The sequence below is a fragment of the Anoplolepis gracilipes genome, chromosome 1 (genome assembly GCF_047496725.1).
Source record: "Anoplolepis gracilipes chromosome 1, ASM4749672v1, whole genome shotgun sequence".
Lineage (NCBI taxonomy): Eukaryota > Metazoa > Arthropoda > Insecta > Hymenoptera > Formicidae > Anoplolepis > Anoplolepis gracilipes.
In genome coordinates, this window is record NC_132970.1 from 8,303,435 (window position 1) to 8,330,216 (window position 26,782).

Sequence of the window (26,782 nt, forward strand, 5' to 3'; positions counted from 1 at the left end):
TTTATTTTATTACATATGCCGCTTGTAACAACTTGAACCAATCAGGAGGAAAGGCGCTAAAGTTTCCTTGTCTTGATTCGTTAAGTTTACAATAGTAATTCGCGATTTACTGAACTATCTCACATTGGTGGATTTATCGACGCACATATTCATCGAATCGAGATTTTTACTTTGTTTAGCCAATCAATTCGATGAGGTCACACGGAACCGCCGAACGGTTCTCGAACAATTTGGCGCGAGAATTCAAAATCATTTGAAGTCATTATGCAAATATGATAAAAAACCGAAAATTAATATTTTTCCTTTAAAATCACGTGAAAATGAGCGTTTAACATGATTATACGCATTGAGATTTTATCAAGACTTCTAAATGTATCTATTTGTTTTTTAACTTGTGTGTGTGTGTGTCAGAATATGAAGAATAATAATCTCTTTCTTATTTTATATATATAATAATATATATGTATAAGCAATTTGTTCATTTTTTTAAGTTCTTTTTTACTAAAAAAAAAACAATGCAAAAACTAAACTGTTAAATTAGCCAGCTGACCTAAATTATTCAATTTGATGCCGGATGCCAGATGCCGGTCTGGCGTGGTCTGGCGCGAATAGGCGCGATTGCGATTATATGTATACGAGGTGTTTCAATTAGTTATTCAAATAATTATAACGAGCATTGAGTACGTATAATTTAACGTATATTAATTTAACATATCTTTTCTACTTAAAAAATACATTCTTTTAATGATTTTAATATTTTCTCGTGTAAATATATATATCTATTCTCTAATCTAACCTAACCTAACTTGTAATTTATTTTTTTTTTCTAAGCAATTTTATTTGTCATACGTATATTATATATGTATATTTATATATATGTATTATTTTTTTATCCCTAATTTTAATATTACTTTGTATTGTACTTAAACTACATTAGCAAGTGCACATTTTTGCATATTATTTACAATGAAAGATTTAGAAGTAAAGAAGTATTTTTTCAATAATCTTTTAAATTTTATACACTTATTACATATCTGAAATTAAGATTTGCATTTTACACATTTATATATTTGTTTTTTTTTCAGTAATACATTTAGCAAATGAGAAATATAACGGTTACAGATATGGAGCCATTAAAAATACATTTAGATTCTTTAGAAATGGCTGGGAAAATGGTAGATAAACATATTATTGCAGACAGTAACTTTCCATCTTTAATTAATCTTATGCGATACAATGTGCAAGGTAAATTATATATCTTTAAAAAAACTTGTAGTCCTAAATAATAGTAACAAATTTGATTGTGATTGATATATCTTGCACATAGGTGGACCAACTGTTAGTGGCCTTGACGATCATGATTATCCTAATTTAAATGGTGCATCAATAAGTTTAACAAATATTAATCAAATGAAGATACATAGCAAAATTCCCTTGCCTTCAGAAGTGATGGAGCATTTTGGTCGTATCCTTTTTATAAATATGCAGAAGAAATATTTTATTATATTTTAGATAGATAATTTTATATAAATGTTAATATTTATTATTTTTTAAATATTTCTTTCTAATTTAAGTCTTAACAAAAAAATATAGATATGCAATGTCATTGCATGATGGGGCTTTTTACAGAAATTTCAAAAGCATGGCTCACAATTGACAGTGACATTTATCTATGGTCTTATGAAAATGAGTAAGCATTAATATTTTGAATTTTATATAATTGATATACATATAAGTTTATAAATTTATTATTACAAGTTTATAATTTTATATGCAAAATTAAAATAAAATTTTTTCTGTAAAATTGTACAGGTCTGATGTCGCTTACTTTGATGGTTTAAATGAAACTATTATAAGCGTAGGTTTAGTAAAACCCAAGGCAGATATCTTTCAGAGTTATGTTAAATACTTGTTAATTCTTACAACTACTGTAGAAATAACTATTCTTGGTGTTACAATACTTGATGCTACAAAAGGTAATAATTTATAATTCTGCTTAGTTTTTTTTTTCTTTTTTTATATTTATTTTCTTATATACTTTATTTTATGAATTTTATTAAGAATATGTATTATTCGTTTTTATTTCTATATCCACAGAAGTGCAGTTAGTTCCAGAACCAATTTTTACTGTTACTACTGATGGAGTGGGAATCACTACAATTGCTAATACCAATAGTGGTAGAATCTTTCTCGGTGGTAGAAATGGATCACTGTTTGAAATATATTATCAGGTTGGATATTTAATTAATATCCTAAAGACCAAGATATTGCAATGTATTTAACTATTATATACTTTTATCTTTTTTTGTGTATTCAGGCAGAGAGCAGCTGGTTTGGTAAACGATGTAAAAAAATAAATCATTCAGAAGGTCCATTATCGTTTTTAGTACCATCATTTGTTACTATGGCATTGTCAGAAGAAGAAGCTATAATACAGATATCTGTGGACGATTCGCGTAATATTTTATACACTTTAGGTGATAGAGGTACAATTACAGTTTGGGATATTAATAATGGTGGTGCATCTAGAATCACATCATTATCTCAAGCTTCTTTGGTACAAACTACTGTTAATGTTGTTAAGTAAGTAATATCTTTTATTGTAATATTATATGAATAATTAAATTATTCAGCACAATACAACACAATCTTTTTCTTTCAGAACTTTGGATAGTAACAACTTTCGACCTCTTGTAAGCATATCGGCGATAACGGAATCTGAATCAGTACATCTAAATTTGGTTGTTGTTGCGGCGACAGGAACTCGTTTTTATTTCAGTTGTACTTCAGTTACAAATCCTTCAAGTAGACCACAAGGTTTACAATTAATACATGTTAGGTTACCACCAGGCTATGCTGCAAATGCTCCAGTAATGAGACCACGTAAAGTGCAAATGGCATATTATCGAAAAGGTAAATTGGTCAATCATAATATGTCAAGAATGAGTATTATCATTGGTAATGAGATGAAATAAATTAGATAACTAGTTTGAATATTTTTTTAGGAACTCTTATTCTTGTTTGTGGTGGTGACACAGAAACTGCATGGTGTTTAAGTAATGATGCTTATCCATTTACAAATTATTTAGCTGAAACTCAGAGTATCTTACCTCTCGATAGTCCAGCTTGGGCTATGGAAGAGATTATAAGAGATTCAGCTATACACATAGAAAAACAAAGCACTACTCAAGGTGAACCTCCACTTTTAGTGAGACAACACATGGAACCACCAAGAAAATTCATATTTCTGACAGCACAGGTATGTACTTACACACACAATACATACAGGCATATATTTTTACATTTATATATAGACACATACATAACACACACTAAACATTTTATATATATATTACTTTAATAATTTTATTTCAGGGGGCGATAATTTTAATGCAAGTACGTCCTGTAGATATCCTAAGACAACTTCTTTTAGAGCAACGAGGACCTGATACTGAAGCAGTACGCGCATATTTTCAAACGCAATCTCTGGAACAAGCTTGTGCTACATGCTTAATTTTGGCAACACTTGAAAGTGTTCAAAATGCTCAGGTATAAAAGTATTTTCTTATATATTTTTATATATAAAATTATTTATGTTTTGCAAAATTCGTATTAATTATGTTCAGTATATTTTGTACTTCTTATTATTAATAATAATTTTATGATAATTACATTAGTTGTCAGAATGGGCGACCCGTGCATTCTTTCTATATGGTAGTCAAAGGATAGCTGGAATAGGCCCTGCAATTGATATGCATAGTGGTTTTCCTAGTATAAATCCAGGTATATATGCATTGACCTATACTGTGTAAAATTCAAATGTTTCATACACATAAATATTTGATTTATAATTGACAACAATATTTGATAAATATAATTTAAAATCAATTTTAATTGATTTTAATAGCAGATTTACGCACATCTACGCCTAGAGTGCCACCCTTCGATTCTCGAGCCCAAGCCTTCCGATCTTCCGCACAAATAGGTCTCGGCACCACAGATATCGCCTTACAACATTTTTCTGCTAAACATAGTGGATTGTATCTGTATGTGGGAAGAATACTTCGTCCTATATGGAATATAAGATGTATAAAGCAGGAAATGATAAATAACAAAAATGTAGTAAGTATATAATGCTGGGAAAAGAATTATTTTTATTATGTACATTCTATATTATAAAATTTCTCAAATTTATTTAAAGAAAAAAACACTTTTTTACTAACTAATTTTATTGCTTATTGTATAATGTACATTTTATTTGTATTAATATATTTATTGCACTAATTACACAATTTCTCAAAATAATTTTTTCTTAGAATTAAATGCTCTTGTTTCCACAATTTTAATTCTAAAAACAACTTCTGTACTTATCTGATTTATCACTATTTCTAAAACTAAAATTTTTTATTTATTATCATATAACTTAATTATAATTTTTAATATATAATTTTATATATATTATTAATTATAAAAATAAATATATCTTTTAATTAGTTTGGAAAATTTTGAATTAGACTCGTGTATATATTACTATTAGTTTTATCTTTAATATTAAAATATTTAATATTTTGCATTATAATGAAATTATATAAAGTTTATAAATTGTAAGTATTACACTTATCTTTTCTAGATATCCAGTACAGTACCAGCAACACAAATAGCTTGGATTTTAGGTCATTTGCAAGCATTAAGAACTTTTTTGAATAAAAATACGCATATTACAAAACAGTATGTACTGTTTAAATCTTTCAATATAGTAGTACATAATATTTTAAATTATAGCAAAGATTAAAACTAAATGTGTTTATTCTAGACAAAGCACAAGCAGTAGAACATTAACAGATGGTTTTGAAACGACGATTCAAAGTCATTTTCAAGAACCGATCGTAGAAGAAAGAAATTCGTTGGATGCTTTAAAAGTTTTCATTACTCATGCCTGTGAGGTTTTGGGTTTATGGAAGATATTATGCGAGAATCGTTTAAATAATATTATCAACTGTTTATCGAAGGTTGTTACTACTTACTTTAAAACTTTTTTTTTAAAAATTAGTTTTTTTAATTAGTTTTAAAAATAGAGAAATACAATTAAGATGTATATTGATATTTTTCAGGATCAAATTGCTCAATTTTCTACAGCCACTTTTAGAGATTTAATTTTAATAGGCCATGAGATATCTTCTTTACTCATCATCCATTTGATTGATAGGTAAGAGTTAACAAAATATATTAAGAAATATTATAATGTTTATGAATAATATGTTGTAGCTATCTTGGAGATAATGCATCAGTGGACTCTGTAAGCGCAAAATTAAGAGAAGTATGTCCCAATCTATACAGAACTGAAGATGCTGTTTGCTCCAAGGTATCATTTTAAAATTAACATAATCAATATATATGTATATATGAATATTATATAATATATAAATGTCTTTGTAAAAATTTAGGCAAACGAAATTCTTCTGAAAGCAAAAAATTGTACGAATCCTGAAGAAAAAGAATGCTATCTTAAAGCTGCTTTAAAGGTATATCATAAAGCATTATTTGCACAATATATAGTTTAATATGTGATTTTATTCAATAAATATGTTTACAGCTTTGTAAAGAGGTAGCACCCAGATTAAATTTGAGTGCCGTATGTCAGCAGTTTGTGGCATGCCAATTTTACACAGGAGTACTCGAATTGTGTATCTGTTGTGCAGAAAGGGTAGATCCTAATAATGCTGCTTCGCATTACTACAAAAACAATGAACCTATAGAAGATCAAGAAGGAAGTCTGGCTTTTGCAAAACGGTACTCGTTAACTCGTCAAAATGGTAGTACATATCCCTCCAAATAGCTGCCAAGAATCTTAATAATTTAATTCATTTTTCATATTTATTACAGTTCAGAAATTTATAAGGAATTCACCACAATGTTAGATCATTTGTATCATCAAAGCATTTCTAATCCTTTAACGCCAACCATACCAAGCAAACCTGGGCCTCCTCTGCAAACTGCATCCACTACTACAGTAACACCAGCGAAAAAAATAGTAAGAAACATTCGTGATATCTCTAATTATATAAAATATAAATACTTATATAAAATTAATTTTTTTTCTTAGTTGCACGAGATAATTGGTGATGCGCTACAAGCACCTTGCGAGACACTTCACTCTTGTATTTATACTTGGATGATAGAGAGAGGACTTCACGGTGAATTAATTGCACTCGCTGCACCTTCACTGGAAACTTATCTCAATCGTGTTAATGCACCTGAATTACTCTGGCAGTTTTACGAAAGGAACAAGAATCACGCAGCCGCGGCAAAAATTTTGGATTCTTTAGCTAGCAAAGTCGGGTACGTACGCTTATCATTAGCATAGTACGGTTCTTTTGCGAAAATAAAAGAATCATTATTCATCTCGTACAGGTCGGAAATACCACTCTCAAAGAGAGTCGAATATTTGGCACGAGCAGTTGTATGCATGCGAAGTGATCAAACTGGATATGCTCCTTATCTTGGAGTTTTCTTACGTGAATTAGAAGATAAACTAGAAGTAGCTAGAATGCAGCAACAGGTATATTTCAAACTGTCAATTGTCATGAGTTCAAGTTAAGATATTTTCAATAATTTCTTTTTATATACAAATACAATTATTGAAAAATAATTCTTGAAAAGAGGCATAAAGTGAAAAATCATTGAATCAAATATCCTGATCATTATCTTGAAACCTAAGCAAAATCTTTATTGGAATATTATTAATTAACATGTGTTTGCTTTAAATATTTAACAGATACTTGATATTATAAGCAATCAGCAAAATCTGTTTGATTCTATAATAGTCACTGATGCAAAATTAAGACTAAATTCTTCATTGCTTGATATTACACAGGTTTGTAATTTTGATATATAGATATATATCATATTTTATCTTCATTTTTTGAAATAGTTTTATATAGAATGTTAATTACAGTTGTATGAAGAATATGCAGAACCTTTACAACTTTGGGAATGCAAATTGGCTATAATTCATTGCTCAGGTCATCAAGATGACATGTTAATTAAAGGAATTTGGACAAATATAATTGATAATGGTATACAAGACAATATTTTACATATTTACAACATTGCTGTTTAATCTTAATAATTTTTTCAAATCTTTTGTCTTTTATTCTTAATGACAGAATTAGAAAATGCAACGGAACCTTCAAATGAAGATAAAATGACCATTTTAATGAGTAAAATTAAATTACTTGGTCAAGAATATATTGGATCACCGCATTGTTTCCCCGTTGGTAATTATATTTCATATATATCCGATTATTTTTTTTATTGAAGTCTTATGTCAATATATCTATATTTTTTAATATTTTCTTTTACTTATGCATTTTAGATTTTCTTGTAAAACAATTGGAAATAAAAGCATGTAAATACAAAGTATCTAACATTAGTATCATAACTGGGTTTTTGGAATTGGGAATAGCAATGGAAGATCTATTAGATATTTATGACAAGTAAGTATTCTAGAGAAATACAAATTTTTATATATATATATGTTCTCATGTTGTAAAATAACAAATATCTATCTTTAGAATGATTGGCAAGAATACCCGTACTTGGTTAAATGAAGGCAATGAATTTCACTTGATTGAATCGACAGCAAATTTGGTAAATTATTTCATAACAAATTCGAACATAACAAATAATTTTATCAGGTAAGTGTCATCTGTAATGTGTAATTCGGTACTTTAACTTAGAGATCAAACTTCAGATTTATATAAATGAAAATTTTAGACGAAAATTAATGAAATATTCTTTATTTTTAGTTATTATCAGAATCAGATTATTCAATTTGATATTAATATGAAAGTAGATTTTTAACAACGCCTTTTTTATTACAGGAGAAAGATAATAACAAAATGTCAAGATGTTATTTCAAAATGTTTAACAACGCTATTCAGTAAACCTAATGGTGGAGATCTCGACAAAGAAATAACAAATTTACGATCAATTCAAAGCATATTGAACCGTATGTGAAACAGCAAAAGTAAACATACATATATATTTAAATCTTGATATACGTTACATTAAAAGACCTTTGTGTGAATGTGTTTTACAACCTCTGAAGTTATTTAGTACTTTCTCCTGACAAAAAAGAAGCCATGTTTATACATATATGTTAATAATGTTACTATTAGATAAATTAACTGCTCAATTTTTTTATGAATCTTTATTAAGAAATATACAATTTATCCAATCAATTTTACCATTCAATCTTTTATAAAGTTGTAAATTCTAATAATACTGTATCAAACAAATATGTATAAAATTTACAAATACATACATCTATGATATGTATTTAAAAGTATATCTATATATTTGTGCTTACCAATCATTTTGTATCTATATATTTTTATATCTATATATGTTTATCAATCATTTTGTACTAAATAAATGTCAAATTGATCAAATTGAAAAAACTAAAATACAAAAGATATATAATTAAATATAAGAATATAATTGAAATGTAACTTTTAGTTTTATATAAGATGCAAACTACTCTTTAATGTAGACACTAAAGTATATAAGATAAAAAAACTAACATAAGTATGTAAGATAAAAATACATTTTAAGTTAGCGTAATTGAGTCTAAGTAAAAAAACATGAATATAACTAATTTTTATTATTTTCTACGCATTTTATTAGTAAACTATAACTTTAACCTGACTCTAAATTAAAAGATTGATAAATAAATGTAAATAATGTTGATAAATAAATTATTTTGTTATAAGAGTCAGTAATTAAAGTAACACACAGTATTAGAATAATCTTTAGTTGCCAATTCAGAACCGAGATAATTTCGATCATTTTCTGTCAGGACTTTAAAAAATTATACAATAGAGAGTAAAAATCCCTTACAAAATTTTAATTAAAATATTTTAAGTCATTTTTATTTACAATACAAATTTGTTTTTAAATAATCAAATTCACAACAATTTATACAAATGCAATTTATTATTTATATAATTGATAAGAATTTAAAATAATCTATGGATTCATGTGCAAGATTCAATATAATTGTTTAAATTGTAAATTATCACCTTAAAATTCGAGAACTTGAGTTTCTCCAGACATGTTTATTATTTCACGTTTTGATTAAATTGTGGAAAATGTCAAAATATTTACTACTTATTTTTTTGTATATTATAAAATACAAAAGAATTTGAATTCTTTTATAAATTTAAAGCGAACGAGATCGTACCATCGTATCAATATTTTGGGGCCCTGAAAAGGGCCATTTGTAGTATTTTGTGGATTCGTAGCTAACTGTAAATTGTTGTCTCCGCCGGTTTACGATTATGCTTTCTTTTCCGTCTTCTTCGGCAATAACACTGCTTGAATGTTTGGCAAAACACCACCTTGAGCGATGGTTACACCAGACAATAGCTTGTTCAGCTCCTCGTCATTACGGATGGCAAGTTGCAAATGACGAGGAATGATTCTCGTCTTCTTGTTGTCACGAGCCGCGTTGCCAGCCAATTCCAATACTTCAGCGGCGAGGTATTCCATCACGGCGGCCAAATACACCGGTGCACCGGCACCAACGCGTTCGGCATAATTTCCCTTTCTCAACAGTCGATGAATACGGCCCACGGGAAATTGCAATCCAGCTCGATTGGAACGGCTCTTCGCCTTGCCTTTTATTTTGCCACCTTTGCCACGTCCAGACATCTTGACGACTTGATTAAGTTGAGAGAGCCTCGATGCGTATCGCAGGACAGTCGAACAGAATCTAAGCTAGGTCCGTAAGCTCAGCGGTATTTATAGGCGATCGCGGTAGTAGCATTCAACCAATGGCGTGCGAGCAAAACTGTCATTGGTTGGAATTTCTGATTCCTATATTCGTTACATTTTCAAAATGCTTCTATGCTGAAATTATTATTTAATTTGCACATGCATTTCTTTCATTTTAACAAAATATAAATAACAATTATTTACCAATAATCTAACGCATATTTATGATTAGCAATGGAACTGTTCTAATTATTATAAATTATATTAGTCAATTATATTCATATTTATTAGTTTTATTAGTTAATTATATTATATAGCATAGTTATATTAATTACAGTTATGTAATAATTCTTAATAGAAAATCTCAAAAATTGGCATGTTAACGTATGTTTTATTGTGTTACATGATAACTACAAGATTATATTCAAAAATTTTTAGAATGCACTATTAAATGCATTATTAAAAGCACATTTAAATTAAATTTTTATTTCATTTAATTTTAATTTTTCTTCTCGATACATTAATATCCTTAATATCTCCTTCTTATGTGTCTTCCACATTTTTTCTATTACTAGAAATAATTTAAAAATTCTTTTCTTCTCAACGAATTGTACTTGATTCCGAGATTTAGATATGCAGTAAAAGTCGATGTAACATATAAACAAACAAACATTATGAATATACAGATTTTGATTTGTGTGAAAAAAAGCTAAATTAAATCTATTTCGAAATAAATACATTTATTTATGAAAGAATAGAAAAATAAACTTTAACATTATTATTTTACATTTAATCTATTTTTGTATGCGCAATTAAATCTAAAATATCTTTTATGTTTGTCAAATTCATCAATACTTAGAAAAACAAAAGGTTTAAGCAAGATATTGTGCATACATGATATTATAATCTTATATAAGAACTATTTGTTAATTATTGAATTTTAAGATAAATTTATCTATTTAAACTAATAAAAATTGAAGCGTCGTTATTTATAAATATTCATTAATTAAATATATTCACAAATATCCATATCACTTAAGAAGACGAGGAATTTATGTACGAATTCAATAATACAAAAGTCTTGGCTCTTCGCTAATATTAGTATATCTTTGTTTTTTTAGTATATTATACATTTTTTAAAAAAGATAGACGTTTCTTTTTTAAATAATATTTAATATGCTTATATTTAAATTATTAATTAATGTGAGTTGAGCATTTTTTAGAAATTTGAATAAAATATGTATTCCTTAAATATTATCTGCCCTTAACACTTATTTCCGTCATATAATAAAATCCTAAAAATCGGTTTCTCAAACATCGATTAACCTCAGCGGTTTAGTTTTAATTACATCTTTGTTTCTTTCTTTAAACTTCTCTGAAAAAAAACAAAGATATTAAAGTCAAAGAATAATGTAAAAACGAGCCTTTTAGAGAATGTATTTTGTTTAAAATCGTATATATTTCCATTGAATGTTAATAAAACATGAATAATTAAAAAGAAGTTAATATTAAATAAAATATTATATACTGTACACGAAATATAAAATCAAATTGCAATCAAATAGAATTGTTTGCATATAATCTATAATGTATTACATGCATTAACAATTTTATAAATATTGCTAATAATGCGAATAATCTTATTTGCATTTATGATCATTGAAGTATAGTGTATTATATACATAAAACTCTAAAATATTCTTTTATATATTACACAAAACTACAGTAAATTTCTGGATTAAATTTAAGATTACTCATTCGTTGTAAAAATGTCAACATAACGAAAACATGTTTTGCATAGAACTACAGGATATAAACAAATACGATCAGTGTTTGTATTTTATTTTGACGATAAATTCATTAAAAATGTTTTTAAGAAATTAAAAGTATTAATTTTGAATTTAATTATAAATTTATAGTAAAAAGTAAATGTATTGCTTAGAAGATATTCTTTCGAAGAAAGATTGTTGGCCCTAAAAAGGGCCGATTGTTTAATTTGCTTTGTTCGTTTAAGCTCGTTCGCCACGAATACGACGTGCCAATTGGATATCTTTAGGCATGATGGTGACTCGCTTAGCATGAATAGCGCACAAGTTGGTATCTTCAAATAATCCTACGAGATATGCCTCGCTAGCTTCTTGAAGAGCCATTACAGCAGAACTTTGAAAACGTAGATCAGTCTTAAAGTCTTGAGCGATCTCACGAACGAGTCGCTGAAATGGTAATTTACGGATTAACAATTCCGTACTTTTTTGATAACGACGGATCTCACGAAGGGCCACAGTACCGGGCCTATAACGATGAGGCTTCTTCACGCCACCAGTAGCTGGTGCGCTTTTTCTTGCAGCTTTAGTAGCGAGTTGTTTGCGAGGAGCCTTTCCTCCTGTTGATTTACGAGCAGTCTGCTTGGTACGTGCCATATTAGCTAACGTAAAGTCTGAATCTGAGTAGCTTCAAAGAGCTTCGTCTGATTTAAAGAGGTCTGACTGACTCATTGTCATTATATATTGCTTCGACAATTACACAACGCCTCTGATTGGTTAGTACTGCAAGAGTGGGGAGCAGCGATCCTATTGGTCATAGTCGTCGTGGTGGGGAATTATCGTGCACCCATGGAATAAAACCGGGGTTTTCGCTAAGGTGGACAAAATTCGTTCTGTTCTTCTCAGAGTGACAGTACGACGCTTAGAAACAGATCACGATGACTGGTCGCGGTAAGGGAGGAAAAGGATTGGGAAAAGGAGGAGCGAAGAGACATCGTAAAGTACTTCGCGATAACATCCAAGGCATCACTAAGCCAGCCATTCGTCGTCTTGCACGTCGTGGCGGTGTCAAGCGTATTTCTGGATTGATTTACGAAGAGACGCGTGGTGTACTCAAAGTATTCCTCGAGAATGTTATTCGTGACGCGGTTACTTACACCGAGCATGCAAAGAGGAAGACCGTGACCGCTATGGACGTCGTCTACGCCCTGAAGCGTCAAGGAAGAACTCTGTACGGTTTCGGCGGTTAAATACAAACAAAATTGTTCTTATACACAAACGGCCCTTTTCAGGGCCACAAATTGTCAAACGATGGAATTTTCTTACTATTAGCAATTGTTATAAACATTTAATGTAGGTTAGATGCTTCATACTATATATTATAACATTTTATGAATACTTGAAAATTTCTTCTCTATATTTGTCAGTAAAAAATTCGATATTACAATTTTAAGGAGTTGTATTGCCATTATACATATATTCGCAGATGCTTAAAAGTGATTTATGAAAAAAGAATAATGCACGTAACATACTATATTATATTATAAGTAAAATTTTCCTCGGAGAAGACGTTTTAGAATGTAACCTAAGTAACTCATTCGGAAGTAAGAATTGAAAACTTATTTAGAAATAAATGTATGAGATAAAAATTTTACTATATATATATATATATATATTGTACTATAAAGTTTTTACTTTCTTAGATATCTATAGATACTAATATAATGTCAATATACTACAAGATCTTTCTACATGCTTTAACTATTCAAAATGTTTGAAAATTTTGTGCTTATATTTCATATATAACTATTCATTGTTTTTATCCAATTTTATTATTTTCTATAATTACAACTGCTACCTCTAAAGACGAAAAAGTAATCTTAACCTCACAAGAAATGAGTTTTCAAGAAACCTAAAGAAAGTTTTTATTCGTCATGTCACGTACTTTAATATGATTAAAGTGATATATGACCATAAAACAGTGCCCATGTAAACAATTAAAAAGGATATCGTGAAATTTTAACTTTTAAAGTAGACTTTTAAAATAAACTTAAAAGAAATTTATATTATACACGTGTTATTTACATATGTATCTTGTAATAATTGGTATAAGCCATTTAATGATTAAATTCCGATCTATCTAGTCATTACTTTTAAATATTTACGCAATAATAAAATAGCTTTTTCATTTCTTTAAATACTTGCATAAAGTTATCTCTCATTTCTTGATTTTGAATTTTTTTGGTTCACTTAGTACTTCTTTTTACTTTGCTAAGTTTAAGATGTTAAAATAATCTCGAATTATCGAATAAATTTTGTAGTGCATTGTAAAGAAATATTGTACAAATCATAAACTTATCGTAATGTAAATTTATAATTTTATTATAAATTTATCGCAATATTCAATAAAATAAATAAGATATCAAAAACTTGATTAAAGATATTCTAGAATTCGAATATTTGAATTTGATATAATTTAAACTGATGAAAAAAAAACTTGAGCGTTCAAGGTTATATGAAAAATAAATAAAAGATCCACAAAATGTTTTGTTGATATAAATAACAGAGTTCATCACTGCAAAAACTATACATTTTGTTTCTATAATTTATTTCAATGTGCTCTGAGATATCAAAAATAACAAGTCGAAATGTACGTATAAAATATTGCAAACGAAACGAAAGACTTCCATGTTTAAACATATGTTGGCCCTGAAAAGGGCCGATGTATATGATGTGATGTATTGTTCCTTTACTTGGAACTGGTATATTTGGTAACTGCTTTAGTTCCCTCGCTGACCGCGTGTTTAGCCAATTCTCCAGGTAAGAGAAGTCTTACTGCAGTTTGTATCTCACGAGAAGTGATCGTCGATCTTTTGTTGTAGTGCGCCAATCTTGACGCTTCGGCAGCGATTCTTTCAAACACATCGTTAACAAAACTGTTCATGATACTCATGGCTTTGCTGGAGATTCCAGTGTCAGGATGTACTTGCTTCAATACTTTATAGATGTAAATAGCATAACTTTCCTTCCTCTTCCTTTTCTTCTTCTTATCAGTCTTGCTAATATTTTTCTGAGCCTTGCCAGCCTTCTTTACGGCTTTCCCACTCGCTTTCGGTGGCATGATGAAATTAGTAGAGACGAAGCCTCAACGTACGAGTTGCGTATCGAACGAAGTCGGAACGACAATTGATCGTTCGTCCCTAGACGCGTTCATTTTATACGAATCGGAGGGAGCGCCGCTCGTCCAATCACGTTCCGCCGTTGCCAGCCGAGCTTATGTAGTGCACAGTAACAGCTGTCACACGCTTTCTACGCTGAATCGAAGCAAGCCGCAAGCCATGAAACTCATTGCTCACAAACAGAACGTTATGCCATGATGGTTTATAATAATAAAATGAATCTAACGATCCAGTATAGTTCTCCTCAACACACTAGTACATTAAAAATATATCAAAATTTCACGTTAAATTGTATAGATTTTGAAGTAAGTTATTAACATTAACGAATTAGTGCTGTGCAATTTCACTAAATAATTAAGTTGAACTTATAAAATTTCTTGTAAAATATGCATATGTTTAAGACAGGTTAATATCTCGCGACGAGATTCCAAAATGTAAATGTGTTTGAGAAATTATATTTTTATGAAACGCATTATCAATCTTAAATATATTTATTATAATGCTGATATATTTTTATTTTCCGAAGCACGATAAGATTCTCAAAAGTTCTCATATTAAAATTGTTTATCTATACTTCAAAAGGTATAAAATAATTGTATATCTTTGTACGGCTACATACAATAATCGAACAGTAGAAGGAATATTTTTTTTCTTTTCCAGCGCCATTTCGTGATATGCTATGTTAAGATTCGAGACGATTTCACCTCTTATTATTAGTCTTGTAGTATTCAATAATTTTCACATAAATTGTATGCAATAATATAATATACACAAATCTTGACAAGCTATAATATATAATCAATATTAAAAGAAACCTTAAAAATATTTGTAAACTAAAATCCAAATAATTTTCTGTTTCTATATCTTTTATTAATTATTTTGTATTATCTTAAAAACTTTACAATTTGCCAATCTACAATGAGATTATTAGAATCATGAAATATTTATAAAAAATAAATAATTACATAATATCACGTAATACTATTTTAAATCTCATCTATTTTGACAGTAGAAAATAATTTATTTTATCATCTTAACATTTGTAAAATAAATAAATCATTTAACAATTATATAGGGTTTAAAAAGATTAGTAAATGAAACATAATATTTACGAAATTCAATAAGATAAAGTTTAATTTTAAATACCTACTTAAATTTGTAAAGTTACTAACAATAAATAAATATAAGTAAAAAATTGTGTATAATTGTATAAATACTTATAAATTATCATTACTTACTACTATACATTTACGTTAGTTAAGCTAAATTCAAATAATTTATCGTATCTCTTTGTCTTCAAACAGACTATTAGATAAAGAATTAAAATAATAACAAAAAAAGATAAATTCTATTCGAGTGACTCTGAGTCTAGAAAAAATATATAAAATTATAAATATAAAAAGAATATAGTCAATTTTAAAATTTTCACCACGTATATGGAAATATTGTGATTCATTATTATTTCTGTAATTTGAGAATTTATATAAATATATGATAGAAGATTATGTATTTTAAAACTGCGTATTCTATTGCCCTGAAGTAATTACTTAAAATTTGGCGTCATGTAATTTTACATTACACAATGAAAACTATGGCGTAGATCTCATACTATTAATTTTGTGAAAGGAATTAGGTATTGTTATTAGGTATATTTGTTAGTGAAATATTTGGTTACGATGCTAAACGAGATTATTCCAGTCATAAAATTTTGTGGCCCTGAAAAGGGCCATTTGATGATGGATATCAGATTATGATTATGCTTTCTTTTCGGTTTTCTTCGGCAATAGCACAGCTTGGATGTTCGGCAAAACACCACCTTGAGCGATGGTTACACCAGACAACAGCTTATTCAACTCCTCGTCATTACGGATGGCGAGTTGCAAATGACGAGGGATGATTCTCGTCTTCTTGTTGTCACGAGCCGCGTTGCCAGCCAATTCCAATACTTCAGCGGCGAGGTATTCCATAACCGCGGCCAGGTAAACCGGAGCACCGGCACCAACGCGTTCAGCGTAATTCCCTTTCCTCAGCAAACGATGAATACGACCCACGGGAAACTGTAATCCCGCTCTGTTGGAACGCGACTTCGCCTTTCCCTTAACTTTGCCGCCCTTTCCACGACCAGACATATTGCTCGATCAGTAAATACAGAGATCTCGACTTCACGAAAAGCAGGAGATTTGTGACGTTCGGTCGATTCGTGCTGTCTTTTTATACTCCATCAGGAGAGCGCACCGCCACCTATGAGAGCGCGCGGTGGCCATCCGGCATTCTGATTGGTCCGTTGAAGCTCTCGCGCGTACGTATATATATAATAGCTCGACGTTACGCTCCTCACATTTTTCCCGTGGACATCGAGAACGCTCTATCGTGATTTAACCTATAAGTAGTCTCGATCTTACGAGAATGCCTCCTAAAGCGAGTGGTAAAGCTGTAAAGAAGGCCGGTAAGGCTCAGAAGAATATCAGCAAGACCGATAAGAAGAAGAAAAGGAAGAGGAAGGAAAGTTACGCTATTTACATCTACAAAGTACTGAAGCAAGTACACCCGGACACTGGAATCTCCAGCAAAGCCATGAGCATCATGAACAGCTTTGTAAACGATGTATTTGAAAGAATCGCTGCGGAAGCATCGAGATTGGCGCATTACAACAAGCGCTCGACCATTACCTCCCGCGAGATACAAACTGCTGTGAGGCTCTTGTTGCCGGGTGAATTGGCCAAGCACGCAGTCAGTGAAGGCACGAAGGCAGTAACCAAGTATACCAGCTCCAAATAAATTGCTATTTGCCACGAATACACAAACGGCCCTTTTCAGGGCCAACAAAAATTTTGAACGTTGACTCTCCTAAGGTCTTGCATAAAATAATATTATATAATGCATTTGACAATTGTACCAAAAAATTAATCTATTGCTATAACGTGAAGGCTTTACATGCATTTATATTTTAAAGCCTAATATTTTGCAAATCTAAATTTTATTATTAAAAGAAAATTTATTAACTAGAAATCAAATTAGTTGCATTTTATGTAAATTTATATATATTCTTAAATATCAAATATTGCCAGAATATCTTAATGTATTTAAATAAATAAAAAGAAAATATCTTGAATGTTAAATGTTAGCAATTGTTAATATACATGCATTCTTTTATTATAATAATATTGATGAATAATTCTAAAATATATATACATATAATTTCATTAAGAATATTAAAAAAAACTTATTGTATAAGTACTGGTATATATACGATTTATATGTAGCACAACATATTTTTAAAATCAAATACATCTTTATCTTATATATTTATTGAATGTCAGTTATATTCTTATTTCTAATATTAGTTCTTATAAAAATTGGTTATAAATTTATAAATTTTGAAATTCTTCCTTTGAGAAGCATAAAATTATGAATATAAAATTGATAAACCAACAGCTGTAGTATATATTTTTATTCACAAATTAGTAAATTTAAATATGTAATTAGAGTTTTAACATTCAATATAATGTTAAAATGTATTTTTATACAAATATGATTGAGTTTAGATAGACATACCTATCATTTAATATATCTTAAAACATTTTTTAAGTAATAAACGCGCGCGTGCGTATTACTACGTATTTATAATTTGAAATAAAAATCATATATATATATATATTAACTTCAATATCGCATGTGGCATATGAAATAAAAACTACCATAAAAAGATATTGCAGTGTTATCATAGAAAATGTCTTCCCTGTTTTGATCGATGTATTTAATTATCGATTATAATGCGACTGACAATAAAAATAATATTGCATAAATTCGCTCTGCGCAGGCAAGTGTCTCAATTTTCATTACTACAATTGAACGTTTTTCAATAATGTTTCGTTTATGTTTATTTTAATCTTTCAGTTATTCGAGTGTTCCCCATTCTAACCTATTAAAAATTTTCAAGTGTACGAATCACAGTATGGCAACGAACACAAGATTTTTGTCAGAATCTAAAGCTGATTTGAACGATATCTTTCGTTCCGCCGTGAAAGCGGTATCACCGAACGAGATTATCAAGAAAAGAGTGAAACTTCGAAATAATACTTTGTACATTGATGACAAGAGTTTTTTGCTTCGAGAGAATGTCTACCTAGTTGGATTTGGTAAAGCAGTTATGGGAATGGCAATAGAACTTGAGAAAATACTCGGTAATGTCTTGAGAAAAGGTATTGTCAGTATTCCATCAAAAGATGCTATGTGGACTTTCGAAGATAAGTCTAGCTTTCCTAAGTTACACGATAGTGTGATAGATTATCGTGAGGGTAGTATCAATAATCAACCTGACAGCAGATCATTGGACACCACGCACGATATTATAGATTTGGTTGAAAAATTGACAGAAGTAGATACTCTAATAGTTTTGGTATCAGGTGGAGGTTCCGCTTTGCTATATATGCCAAGGCCTGTCCTTGATCAAGAAGATAAATTAGAACTCTGTAAAAAGCTTCAAAATGCAGGTGCTGATATTACAGAGCTTAATACGGTAAGAAAAAAATTATCTCTTGTAAAGGGTGGTGGTTTGGCACGAATGGCATATCCTGCATCCGTTATTACATTAATATTATCCGATATTGTTGGTGATCCTGTAGACTTAATTGCTAGTGGTCCTACTGTTTATAGCACAAAAGCACCGGACAACGTTATTAATATATTAAAAAAGTATAACTTATATCAATCATTAGAAGGTAATCTGAAGACAGTTATAACATCCAAGGAGAGATTTGATGACAAACCATTATTGACTCCGGCTAAACAATTTAAACATGTGACGAATATAATTTTGGGAAACAATACAATGGCCCTTGAAACTGCAAGCTTTGAAGCATTGCGTAAAAAATTAATTCCAATAATATTAAGGAGTGATGTTACAGGAAATGTACAGGATGTTAGTTTAGCGTATGTTCATATAACAAGTTTAATATGTCAAGTTTTGTTAAAGGAATTGAAGAGAGAAGAATTTTATGACAGAGTACGGACCATACCAATACTTTCATTGTCTATTGATAAGATAGACGAAATCTTTCATAAAATCACTAACAGTCTCGGTGGTATAGTTTTAATTGGAGGAGGAGAGCCTACAGTTGTAGTAACTGGTCAAGGAAAAGGCGGTAGAAATCAAGAGTTAGCTTTACGTTTCTCGTTAGATTGGTTAGCAAAAATTAAAAGTTATCCGCGATTCGCCGAATACGATGTAATAATGCTTAGCGGAGGTACCGATGGCCAAGATGGTCCTACCGATGCAGCAGGTGCATTTGGTTACCCTTCAATTGCACCTATAATGCACAATGTTTATGCACAAATTAAGTCTATGACTACTAAAAACGTTTCACGAACTTTATCTGAGCAGGAAATAAAAGAAATATCAGATAAAAAATCTAGTAACACAATAGAAGAATCTGTTTCTGCTCAAGAACATAATGAACATGATATTGATCGCTTGATGTTAACAACAATGGAAGTGGAACGTATGTTACCTGAGAATACTTTAAAAGAAAATGATACATACAATTTTTATTCGCGTTTCAAAAAGGGTATAGATTTAATCAAGACAGGAATTACTGGAACCAATGTTATGGATTTACATTTTATTTATATTAAACCACGTCCGTGCAAATGTGAAATTGATTTCTTTGACAAATCAACATATGAAGAAAATATTTTAGACATACACGATTTACATATTGATGCATCGACCATTGAAAAATACAAGGATTTGTATGCTCCATCAAAATTGGAGAAAGATAAACAGCCTCCATCTGTAACTATCGAAGAAAAAAAACCATTTCTTAATATAAAGATCATTGACGAAAATTTTAAAGATCCATGTTGTAATAAAAAGCGCAAACTTGATTAGCCAAAAAAATTTATAAATAATATGATACATTCTATATTATTACATTATTTCAATTGTTAACTGTGTTACATAAAATAACTTGCATTTCAACAATATTTTTCTGAAAAGAATAAATTTACATTTTAATGTAAATACACAAATTTTTTAACTATATATAGAATACTTCAATTATATTTGTACATTACAAAGGCACTGCTTAAAAATAAATCTATTAAATTATAACATTTTTTGCGTTACACATGTAAATTGTAATTAAAGAGATAGGGATATATTCTCTACATGTATACATACATTAACACATACACACACACCCATACACACATATACACACATCTATATATATATATATATAGATATACGCACAGAGACATTGATGTATATATTTGTTGATTTATATTATATATTTTATATTTGTTGATCTTTTATATATATATATGTATATTTTTCTCACTTATATAAAAAAGAAATATAAAACTAAATATTTCATAAAGATATATATCTATATAATTACAAAATAACATTTTTATATATATATATAGTTAGACAATGCAGCTTTGGTTATCAGACTTTTTATTTAAAAATCTATATCTATTTTATAGATATAAAGACATTGATAATATCTTGTTATTTTGTAATTAATAATTAATACTGAATAATTTTGACAGAAATTATATTTGAAAAAGATCTTTTTATACATGTATGTAAGGTTCTTGAAAAGAATTATTTACCAAGGTATACAGAAGTTATAAAATTTACTATCAATATTTTATATTATTTTAAAATAAATAATTATATAATTAAAATTTTCTTTAATAACATATTTATAAATTATGCTATAAAATGATAAAAATGTGTGAGATTATATATTTGTTTGTGCATTACAATATCATACTTAGTCATTAAAGTTTAAGATTTATTTCAGACAATAAAAAGTTTGTTAATTGTTAAGAAGTTTTTTGTATATTCGAAGATTGTGGGATTAATAAAATAAAAAAAAAAATAAGTTTAAGAGTGTGAGAGAAGAGTTGCTAAAATCTGTCAGAAGAAAATATTTAAATAAATTTATATATATATACACATAATTCGTCTTACAGTTTTTAAATATATCTACAGTAATAAATATAAAAAAAATTCACACATTTTTAGCTAGAAATATCTGATTACAGTCACCTATATTAGTCGAGAAAATTATCTTATGTGCTAAAGATCCCAACTAAATAAATGATGTTTGACTAACATATCACGAACCCCGTCTTTTAAAGGCTGCGATTGTTCCTTTTTGGGCGGCAGTTCCCAGTCGGGGTTCAAGTTAAATGCAAATTGGCTTAGAATTCTTAATTCACATTTGATTTGTACCCAACCTGGACTATTTATGAAACTCCATGGATGATACCTAAATATTGTATAATATAGAGGTAATCGATATATAAATTTTAATACAAAAAATATGTGTTTACACTTACCATTTTTGTACTACTTCTACGCAGGAACATAAAACCTCTAACCATAAATGAAGCACTTGTTCATTCAATCCCAGACAGATAAGAGAGCGTAATTTTACATCCATCTGAGCATGTGCATTATCATGTGTTAAATTTACAGATTGAACGCAACGATATAATAACTGAAAAATTATTTTGTTACTTGTTGCATACATATATAATGAGAGAAGGATGATAGTGCAATATATAAATAATTTATGGTACCTCTTCTGGTGTCAAAACTTTACCATCTTCGTCCAATCGGTATGTTTTGCACAATACCAATCGACTGTAAACAGAATTGAAATCTTTTTCCACTTCTCTATTAGAGGCTTCTTCTATAAATAGCCATGGATGACATGGTCCACCCAAAAATGACGGTCTCTTCATTCCATGTTCTAATACTGCTTTTACAGTTGGACACAATGTACCTCTTACTAAGTCAGTAACAGCTTCACTAACTGCATCATCTCCGGCGCATGTATATTGTTTACTTCGTTCATCTAGCAATTCTACAAACTTTGCAGGAAACCATCCTAAAATGTGTCATCAGTTCTTAAAAAAAGTGCTTAACATCATAAAATAAATACTTACAAGATTACTTCCAAGCATATATTACCTCTTAGTCCATTGAGTTCTCCTACCCAACAATGTTCATCTTTTTGACTAATGATTGTAATTATATCATTCTTTCGAAAACCAAGCTCATCGTCATCATGTCTCTCGAAATCTATATAATAAAATCAATTATAAAATAACTTCAACTGGCTCAAAATTTTACTATTATTACAAAATTATTTAATATACAATAATAGGAAAAGTATTTAAACCTAGTAAAGCCTTGGCTCTTCTCTTTCGCGTCCGTGATACATTGACATAATTGTCATGATCTTTCGCGTGACTTTCCATACTATAATCTGCTATAAGAACAATATTATTTAATTTTGGATCCACATTTATAAAATGTCTCGCAACTTGTAAGACAGCTTCCCTCAAATCAACTAGAATTTCTAAAAGTTTTATATTTATGTAAAGTTAGATAGTGAGATAAATTTTATTGTGAAAAATTGCTATACAATCTATATACATGCATGTACCTGTTTGACGAATATTTTTAGACTTTGCATCATCTTCACCATCATCACTTCCAAATAAAATTGTTTGTAACATTGATTTACTTCGCTTCATTTGACGTCTATATAAGCAGTGTGAAAAATAATATATAATATGAAAAAATAGGAAGAAATTAAATCATTGTGATTATTAATCAATGTTAATAGATATAGCTCTCATCACCTATTCAAATGTTGTTTCGGTAAATTTGGTACCGCATCGGGATTCCCTATCAGTCCACCTTGATCAGCCATTAAATACGCTAAATGACGACGTCTATGAGTTTCAACTAATACATCTGTTAGTGATCCACTAACTTCTAAAGATACCTTAAATACATATTAAATATATATTAAAGCAATGTTGAAACTTTGTTATAACATACATTAATAAAATTATATCAAGAAAAACATACATCAAATAATTGGTCCACATCATCAATGTCACCTGGTATGTCTGAGAGAGCATTAAATATTTGTGCAGAGTTTTCTAATTGTTTTAAATCTGTTTCTGAAAGAATATTTAATAACGATTAGTTTGTGTAATTACATATAAAAGAACACATTAGTATAAATATATACATCTACATATTATATATATAATAAATACCCTTTATTTTTAACATTCCAAGTGTGATTTGAAATAAAACTATAGATCCATCAAAGAGAAACATATCCCATATTCGCAATAATATCTTCATGTGCACAACTGATGCAAATAAAGTTAGAAACCAATGCAGAGATATGAGACTTAATTCTATGTCATGTAGTGCCAAAACATGATCTATATCAGGAAGATAATTAGTAACTAACGTGCGAAGCACCTTTTGATCAGCTTGAATACCTATGGAAATAATAATTAGACTTTAAACATTATATAATTAACAATATATAAACTTTTTATTTTACAACGTCAATAGAGAATATATTTACCCAATAATGTTGAAGAATAATAAGAAGCTGGTAACAAATCTTCAACTATTGTTGCCATCATCCAAAATGCATCATCCTCTTCCAAAAGTAATAATAATGATGCTGCCATTGTACCTGTGCCTTGGCAATAACTTAAGAAAGCAGAAAAAATTATATGTATTTTATATTTTGTTGACTTAATGAAACAGCTTTAAAATTACATATTTGCATCTTTTCGTACCCAATATCGGGGTATAGCCAAGCTAAAGCACGCATAACGCGCCTTAAACGGGGTATACCAGTACTGTGCAGATGACTGAAACATGCATTGGCTGGCATAATACGAAGGAGATCTTTCTCTATTTGTTTATTGGTCATTAAAGTATCAATACTTGAAGCTTTTACTATATCTTTGTACATTATTTCCGACGAACATTTTTTCTGGAGTGCTCCTATAAAAATATATTTTCATAATTTAGTCTATTATATTCATTTATTATTTTCAATCTATTATATTTAATTATGACTGTGTTTTATACCTGACATGCGCATCCAAATTTGAGGTCTCAAAGAATGAGGTATTCCACGCCGAACCATTTCACGCAATTTATCCGTGCGAGGTAATCTCCGATCCATATTTTGCCAAGAGAGTTCTGCTACTTCTTTGTTATGGCTAAATTCTAAGAGAGCGACCCATTGCAATCTGAAAAGTGAAATATATATAGTAATATATATTTTGATTATATTTTCTCTCTTTTTATTTCTGCATTTCATATTTAGATAACTATAAACACATATATTTATTAAAAATAAATAAATAAATAAATATATATATATATATATTTATGTAAAATTCTTTATTCTTATATTTTTCTTACTTTATATATAAATTTGAATAATATTAAATTCTATCTATCTATATTAAATATGTGAAAAAAATTTAAATAACCTGTGTTGAGGATCTTCAACAAATGGTATACCCAATAATTTCTTCGAACTCTGCTCAGGACCATCTTCCTCCTCCACACGAAAACCAAATTCATCAAACCTTTTCATAAGTGAAAAAACAATCACATAGTACTATATTCTATATTTTCTATTCTATGTATTATATGTTCTAAATATAATCATTTTTATATTGTACAAACTAATATAGTTTTTATATATATTTAAAATATAAATTCAGGAGCTTATATACTATTTAGGATAAAAACTTTACCTATATTCTGGTTGTGAATTTGGATCATCGGGTTGATTCAATTTAGCTAAGATATCTTGTGGCCACATAGATGGAGTTAATGCTGAAAATGGACCACCTGGTGCTGGTGACAAAGTTTCACCACATAAACCTTCAATCTCTACTTCAACCTCATCTTCAGAGACAGCTGTTTCCAATTTTTTCTAAAATATCCAAATGATAAATTATATTAAATAATATTCACAGTTTAGTCTCTAAGTTGAAACATTTTGATATTTCTCTAACTTTCTACCATATGATCTTCGACTCACACATTGATTTTATTGTTGCTTCATTATTTCTTCTTAGTGTATTGATTTATTATTATGTCAATCTATATAACTTATCTATACAACTTTGAAATTCAAAAAACTTATATCTATATATTGAAACTTTTTCTTTCTTTATAACTTGTCCAAAAATAATGTATACAATAGTTATTAAAAAACTTATGCTTTTATGTGTTTCATATATTACGTCTTTATTGTTTCGTACAACATACTGTAAAAACATCTACGCGAATACTCACACTATGTTCCTCTTTCCCGACATAACCATCGTGATCGCGAACATTAAAGAATGACTTGGCCAGATCCATCGCGTTGAGATGTTCTCGTCGAATTCCGTTTGTTAGCGAATCAAATCTTCATTGACATTTTGCAACTGTCAATGTATATGTATAGATAAAAAGAAGCTTGAGAGCGGCCATCCCGGATCACGGTCAATGCGCTAGAGTAGATAAAAGGAGAGACGTCAATTAGCCGGAAGTCACCATTTTAAGATGAACATATGATAAAGTAGCGGTAATTTCAAAAATAAAAATGATAATATAATAATAACATACAATATATAATTAGAAAATCTGACAAAAATATTTTTGTAAAACAAATGTTAAAAAAAAATAATAAAATTATATATAAATGAGAAAAATATTTCAATAATGTCGCAAAACTGCTTAACGTTTTATTTCCTAGCTTAGCATTTATTTATTCATCTATATTTTTCGACTACTAATATCTTTAAGGAAATAATTCATTTTAACACTTTTTTTTCACAAAAGTGTTTTTACACCCATTTGCCGCACAAGTTACTATTTTGCTAAGTAATAAATCAATATATTTATATTGTATAATAATCTAATAGCGTTTTATAACTCGTTCTGAATTAAATTACGACCAATCACAGTCATTCTTCTAAAGAATGAAATGACTATGATTGGTCCATTCTTATATAGTTAACTGAGAATTGTCTGTAAATGGTCGAGCCAATCAGCATTCCTCGTCAGCGTATGTACACTTCATCGATGTCGGTGATCGGTGCGTTGATATACATATTCTATGGTTATTTGAACTCAATGCGCGAAAGATCCCGTTATCTCCGCATTATTTCAGATAAACGACGGCAGGGCGCAGCACCTTTCGAAAGCAAGAG

The 26,782-nt window shown here is 29.2% G+C and overlaps 9 protein-coding genes across 11 annotated transcripts; 4 read left to right on the top strand and 5 right to left on the bottom strand.

Annotated features, from left to right (window-relative positions):
• Window positions 1–537: 537 nt before the first annotated feature.
• Nup154 (nuclear pore complex protein Nup154) lies at window positions 538–8,350 on the top strand. 3 transcript variants are annotated; one of them, XM_072893857.1, is made up of 27 exons: window positions 538–680; window positions 1,086–1,245; window positions 1,328–1,465; window positions 1,594–1,690; window positions 1,813–1,976; window positions 2,098–2,231; window positions 2,318–2,583; window positions 2,663–2,913; window positions 3,006–3,259; window positions 3,376–3,549; window positions 3,678–3,783; window positions 3,908–4,122; window positions 4,631–4,728; window positions 4,814–5,009; window positions 5,112–5,206; window positions 5,266–5,362; window positions 5,445–5,522; window positions 5,594–5,790; window positions 5,884–6,031; window positions 6,104–6,339; window positions 6,412–6,559; window positions 6,776–6,874; window positions 6,956–7,076; window positions 7,167–7,277; window positions 7,376–7,496; window positions 7,575–7,697; window positions 7,884–8,350. In XM_072893857.1, exons 2-27 carry the CDS (start codon window positions 1,101–1,103, stop codon window positions 8,017–8,019), a joined length of 3,948 nt encoding a protein of 1,315 aa, XP_072749958.1. In that variant the 5' UTR covers window positions 538–680; window positions 1,086–1,100; the 3' UTR covers window positions 8,020–8,350. The 3 variants fall into 3 exon arrangements, with proteins under 3 accessions (XP_072749958.1, XP_072749977.1, XP_072749967.1); XM_072893876.1 differs by having other exon boundaries at window positions 3,911–4,122; XM_072893866.1 differs by lacking the exon at window positions 538–680 and adding an exon at window positions 867–981.
• A 916-nt stretch (window positions 8,351–9,266) lies between these two features.
• Window positions 9,267–9,787, bottom strand: LOC140666466 (histone H2A-like). The gene has a single exon (XM_072893679.1). It carries the CDS (start codon window positions 9,712–9,714, stop codon window positions 9,340–9,342), a length of 375 nt encoding a protein of 124 aa, XP_072749780.1. The 5' UTR covers window positions 9,715–9,787; the 3' UTR covers window positions 9,267–9,339.
• A 1,948-nt stretch (window positions 9,788–11,735) lies between these two features.
• LOC140667403 (histone H3) lies at window positions 11,736–12,262 on the bottom strand. The gene has a single exon (XM_072895310.1). It carries the CDS (start codon window positions 12,195–12,197, stop codon window positions 11,787–11,789), a length of 411 nt encoding a protein of 136 aa, XP_072751411.1. The 5' UTR covers window positions 12,198–12,262; the 3' UTR covers window positions 11,736–11,786.
• A 167-nt stretch (window positions 12,263–12,429) lies between these two features.
• LOC140667408 (histone H4) lies at window positions 12,430–13,121 on the top strand. Its single transcript, XM_072895323.1, has one exon. The coding sequence runs from the start codon at window positions 12,479–12,481 to the stop codon at window positions 12,788–12,790; it is 312 nt and encodes a 103-aa protein (XP_072751424.1). The 5' UTR covers window positions 12,430–12,478; the 3' UTR covers window positions 12,791–13,121.
• Window positions 13,122–14,248: 1,127 nt separating this feature from the next.
• On the bottom strand, window positions 14,249–14,735 carry LOC140664745 (histone H2B). The gene has a single exon (XM_072890179.1). The coding sequence runs from the start codon at window positions 14,659–14,661 to the stop codon at window positions 14,290–14,292; it is 372 nt and encodes a 123-aa protein (XP_072746280.1). The 5' UTR covers window positions 14,662–14,735; the 3' UTR covers window positions 14,249–14,289.
• A 1,484-nt stretch (window positions 14,736–16,219) lies between these two features.
• LOC140666471 (histone H2A) lies at window positions 16,220–16,903 on the bottom strand. Its single transcript, XM_072893694.1, has one exon. The coding sequence runs from the start codon at window positions 16,846–16,848 to the stop codon at window positions 16,474–16,476; it is 375 nt and encodes a 124-aa protein (XP_072749795.1). The 5' UTR covers window positions 16,849–16,903; the 3' UTR covers window positions 16,220–16,473.
• A 168-nt stretch (window positions 16,904–17,071) lies between these two features.
• On the top strand, window positions 17,072–17,668 carry LOC140666474 (histone H2B). The gene has a single exon (XM_072893708.1). It carries the CDS (start codon window positions 17,126–17,128, stop codon window positions 17,495–17,497), a length of 372 nt encoding a protein of 123 aa, XP_072749809.1. The 5' UTR covers window positions 17,072–17,125; the 3' UTR covers window positions 17,498–17,668.
• A 713-nt stretch (window positions 17,669–18,381) lies between these two features.
• LOC140667561 (glycerate kinase) lies at window positions 18,382–21,089 on the top strand. Its single transcript, XM_072895637.1, has 2 exons — window positions 18,382–18,539; window positions 18,617–21,089. Exons 1-2 carry the CDS (start codon window positions 18,493–18,495, stop codon window positions 20,607–20,609), a joined length of 2,040 nt encoding a protein of 679 aa, XP_072751738.1. The 5' UTR covers window positions 18,382–18,492; the 3' UTR covers window positions 20,610–21,089.
• A 378-nt stretch (window positions 21,090–21,467) lies between these two features.
• On the bottom strand, window positions 21,468–26,767 carry LOC140676288 (small G protein signaling modulator 3 homolog). The gene is made up of 16 exons (XM_072911182.1): window positions 26,591–26,767; window positions 25,881–26,080; window positions 25,334–25,515; window positions 25,064–25,162; window positions 24,654–24,817; window positions 24,356–24,566; window positions 24,136–24,266; window positions 23,813–24,046; window positions 23,619–23,713; window positions 23,387–23,532; window positions 23,188–23,285; window positions 22,921–23,100; window positions 22,710–22,820; window positions 22,316–22,626; window positions 22,073–22,233; window positions 21,468–22,002 (listed from the first exon to the last, which is right to left on the bottom strand). Exons 2-16 carry the CDS (start codon window positions 25,947–25,949, stop codon window positions 21,810–21,812), a joined length of 2,385 nt encoding a protein of 794 aa, XP_072767283.1. The 5' UTR covers window positions 25,950–26,080; window positions 26,591–26,767; the 3' UTR covers window positions 21,468–21,809.
• Window positions 26,768–26,782: the final 15 nt, after the last annotated feature.

Coding starts and splice junctions, on each gene's coding strand:
- Nup154 (XM_072893857.1), top strand. CDS start 1,101: ATGAGAAATATAACGGTTACAGATATGGAGCCATTAAAAATACATTTA. Junction 2,584..2,662: donor ACTACTGTTAATGTTGTTAA/GTAAGTAATATC, acceptor TTTTTCTTTCAG/AACTTTGGATAGTAACAACT. Junction 5,010..5,111: donor TTATCAACTGTTTATCGAAG/GTTGTTACTACT, acceptor GATATTTTTCAG/GATCAAATTGCTCAATTTTC.
- LOC140666466 (XM_072893679.1), bottom strand. CDS start 9,714: ATGTCTGGACGTGGCAAAGGTGGCAAAATAAAAGGCAAGGCGAAGAGC.
- LOC140667403 (XM_072895310.1), bottom strand. CDS start 12,197: ATGGCACGTACCAAGCAGACTGCTCGTAAATCAACAGGAGGAAAGGCT.
- LOC140667408 (XM_072895323.1), top strand. CDS start 12,479: ATGACTGGTCGCGGTAAGGGAGGAAAAGGATTGGGAAAAGGAGGAGCG.
- LOC140664745 (XM_072890179.1), bottom strand. CDS start 14,661: ATGCCACCGAAAGCGAGTGGGAAAGCCGTAAAGAAGGCTGGCAAGGCT.
- LOC140666471 (XM_072893694.1), bottom strand. CDS start 16,848: ATGTCTGGTCGTGGAAAGGGCGGCAAAGTTAAGGGAAAGGCGAAGTCG.
- LOC140666474 (XM_072893708.1), top strand. CDS start 17,126: ATGCCTCCTAAAGCGAGTGGTAAAGCTGTAAAGAAGGCCGGTAAGGCT.
- LOC140667561 (XM_072895637.1), top strand. CDS start 18,493: ATGCGACTGACAATAAAAATAATATTGCATAAATTCGCTCTGCGCAG. Junction 18,540..18,616: donor CATAAATTCGCTCTGCGCAG/GCAAGTGTCTCA, acceptor TTAATCTTTCAG/TTATTCGAGTGTTCCCCATT.
- LOC140676288 (XM_072911182.1), bottom strand. CDS start 25,949: ATGGATCTGGCCAAGTCATTCTTTAATGTTCGCGATCACGATGGTTAT. Junction 25,516..25,880: donor TCGGGAAAGAGGAACATAGT/GTGAGTATTCGC, acceptor TGGATATTTTAG/AAAAAATTGGAAACAGCTGT. Junction 23,101..23,187: donor TAAAAATATTCGTCAAACAG/GTACATGCATGT, acceptor TAAAACTTTTAG/AAATTCTAGTTGATTTGAGG.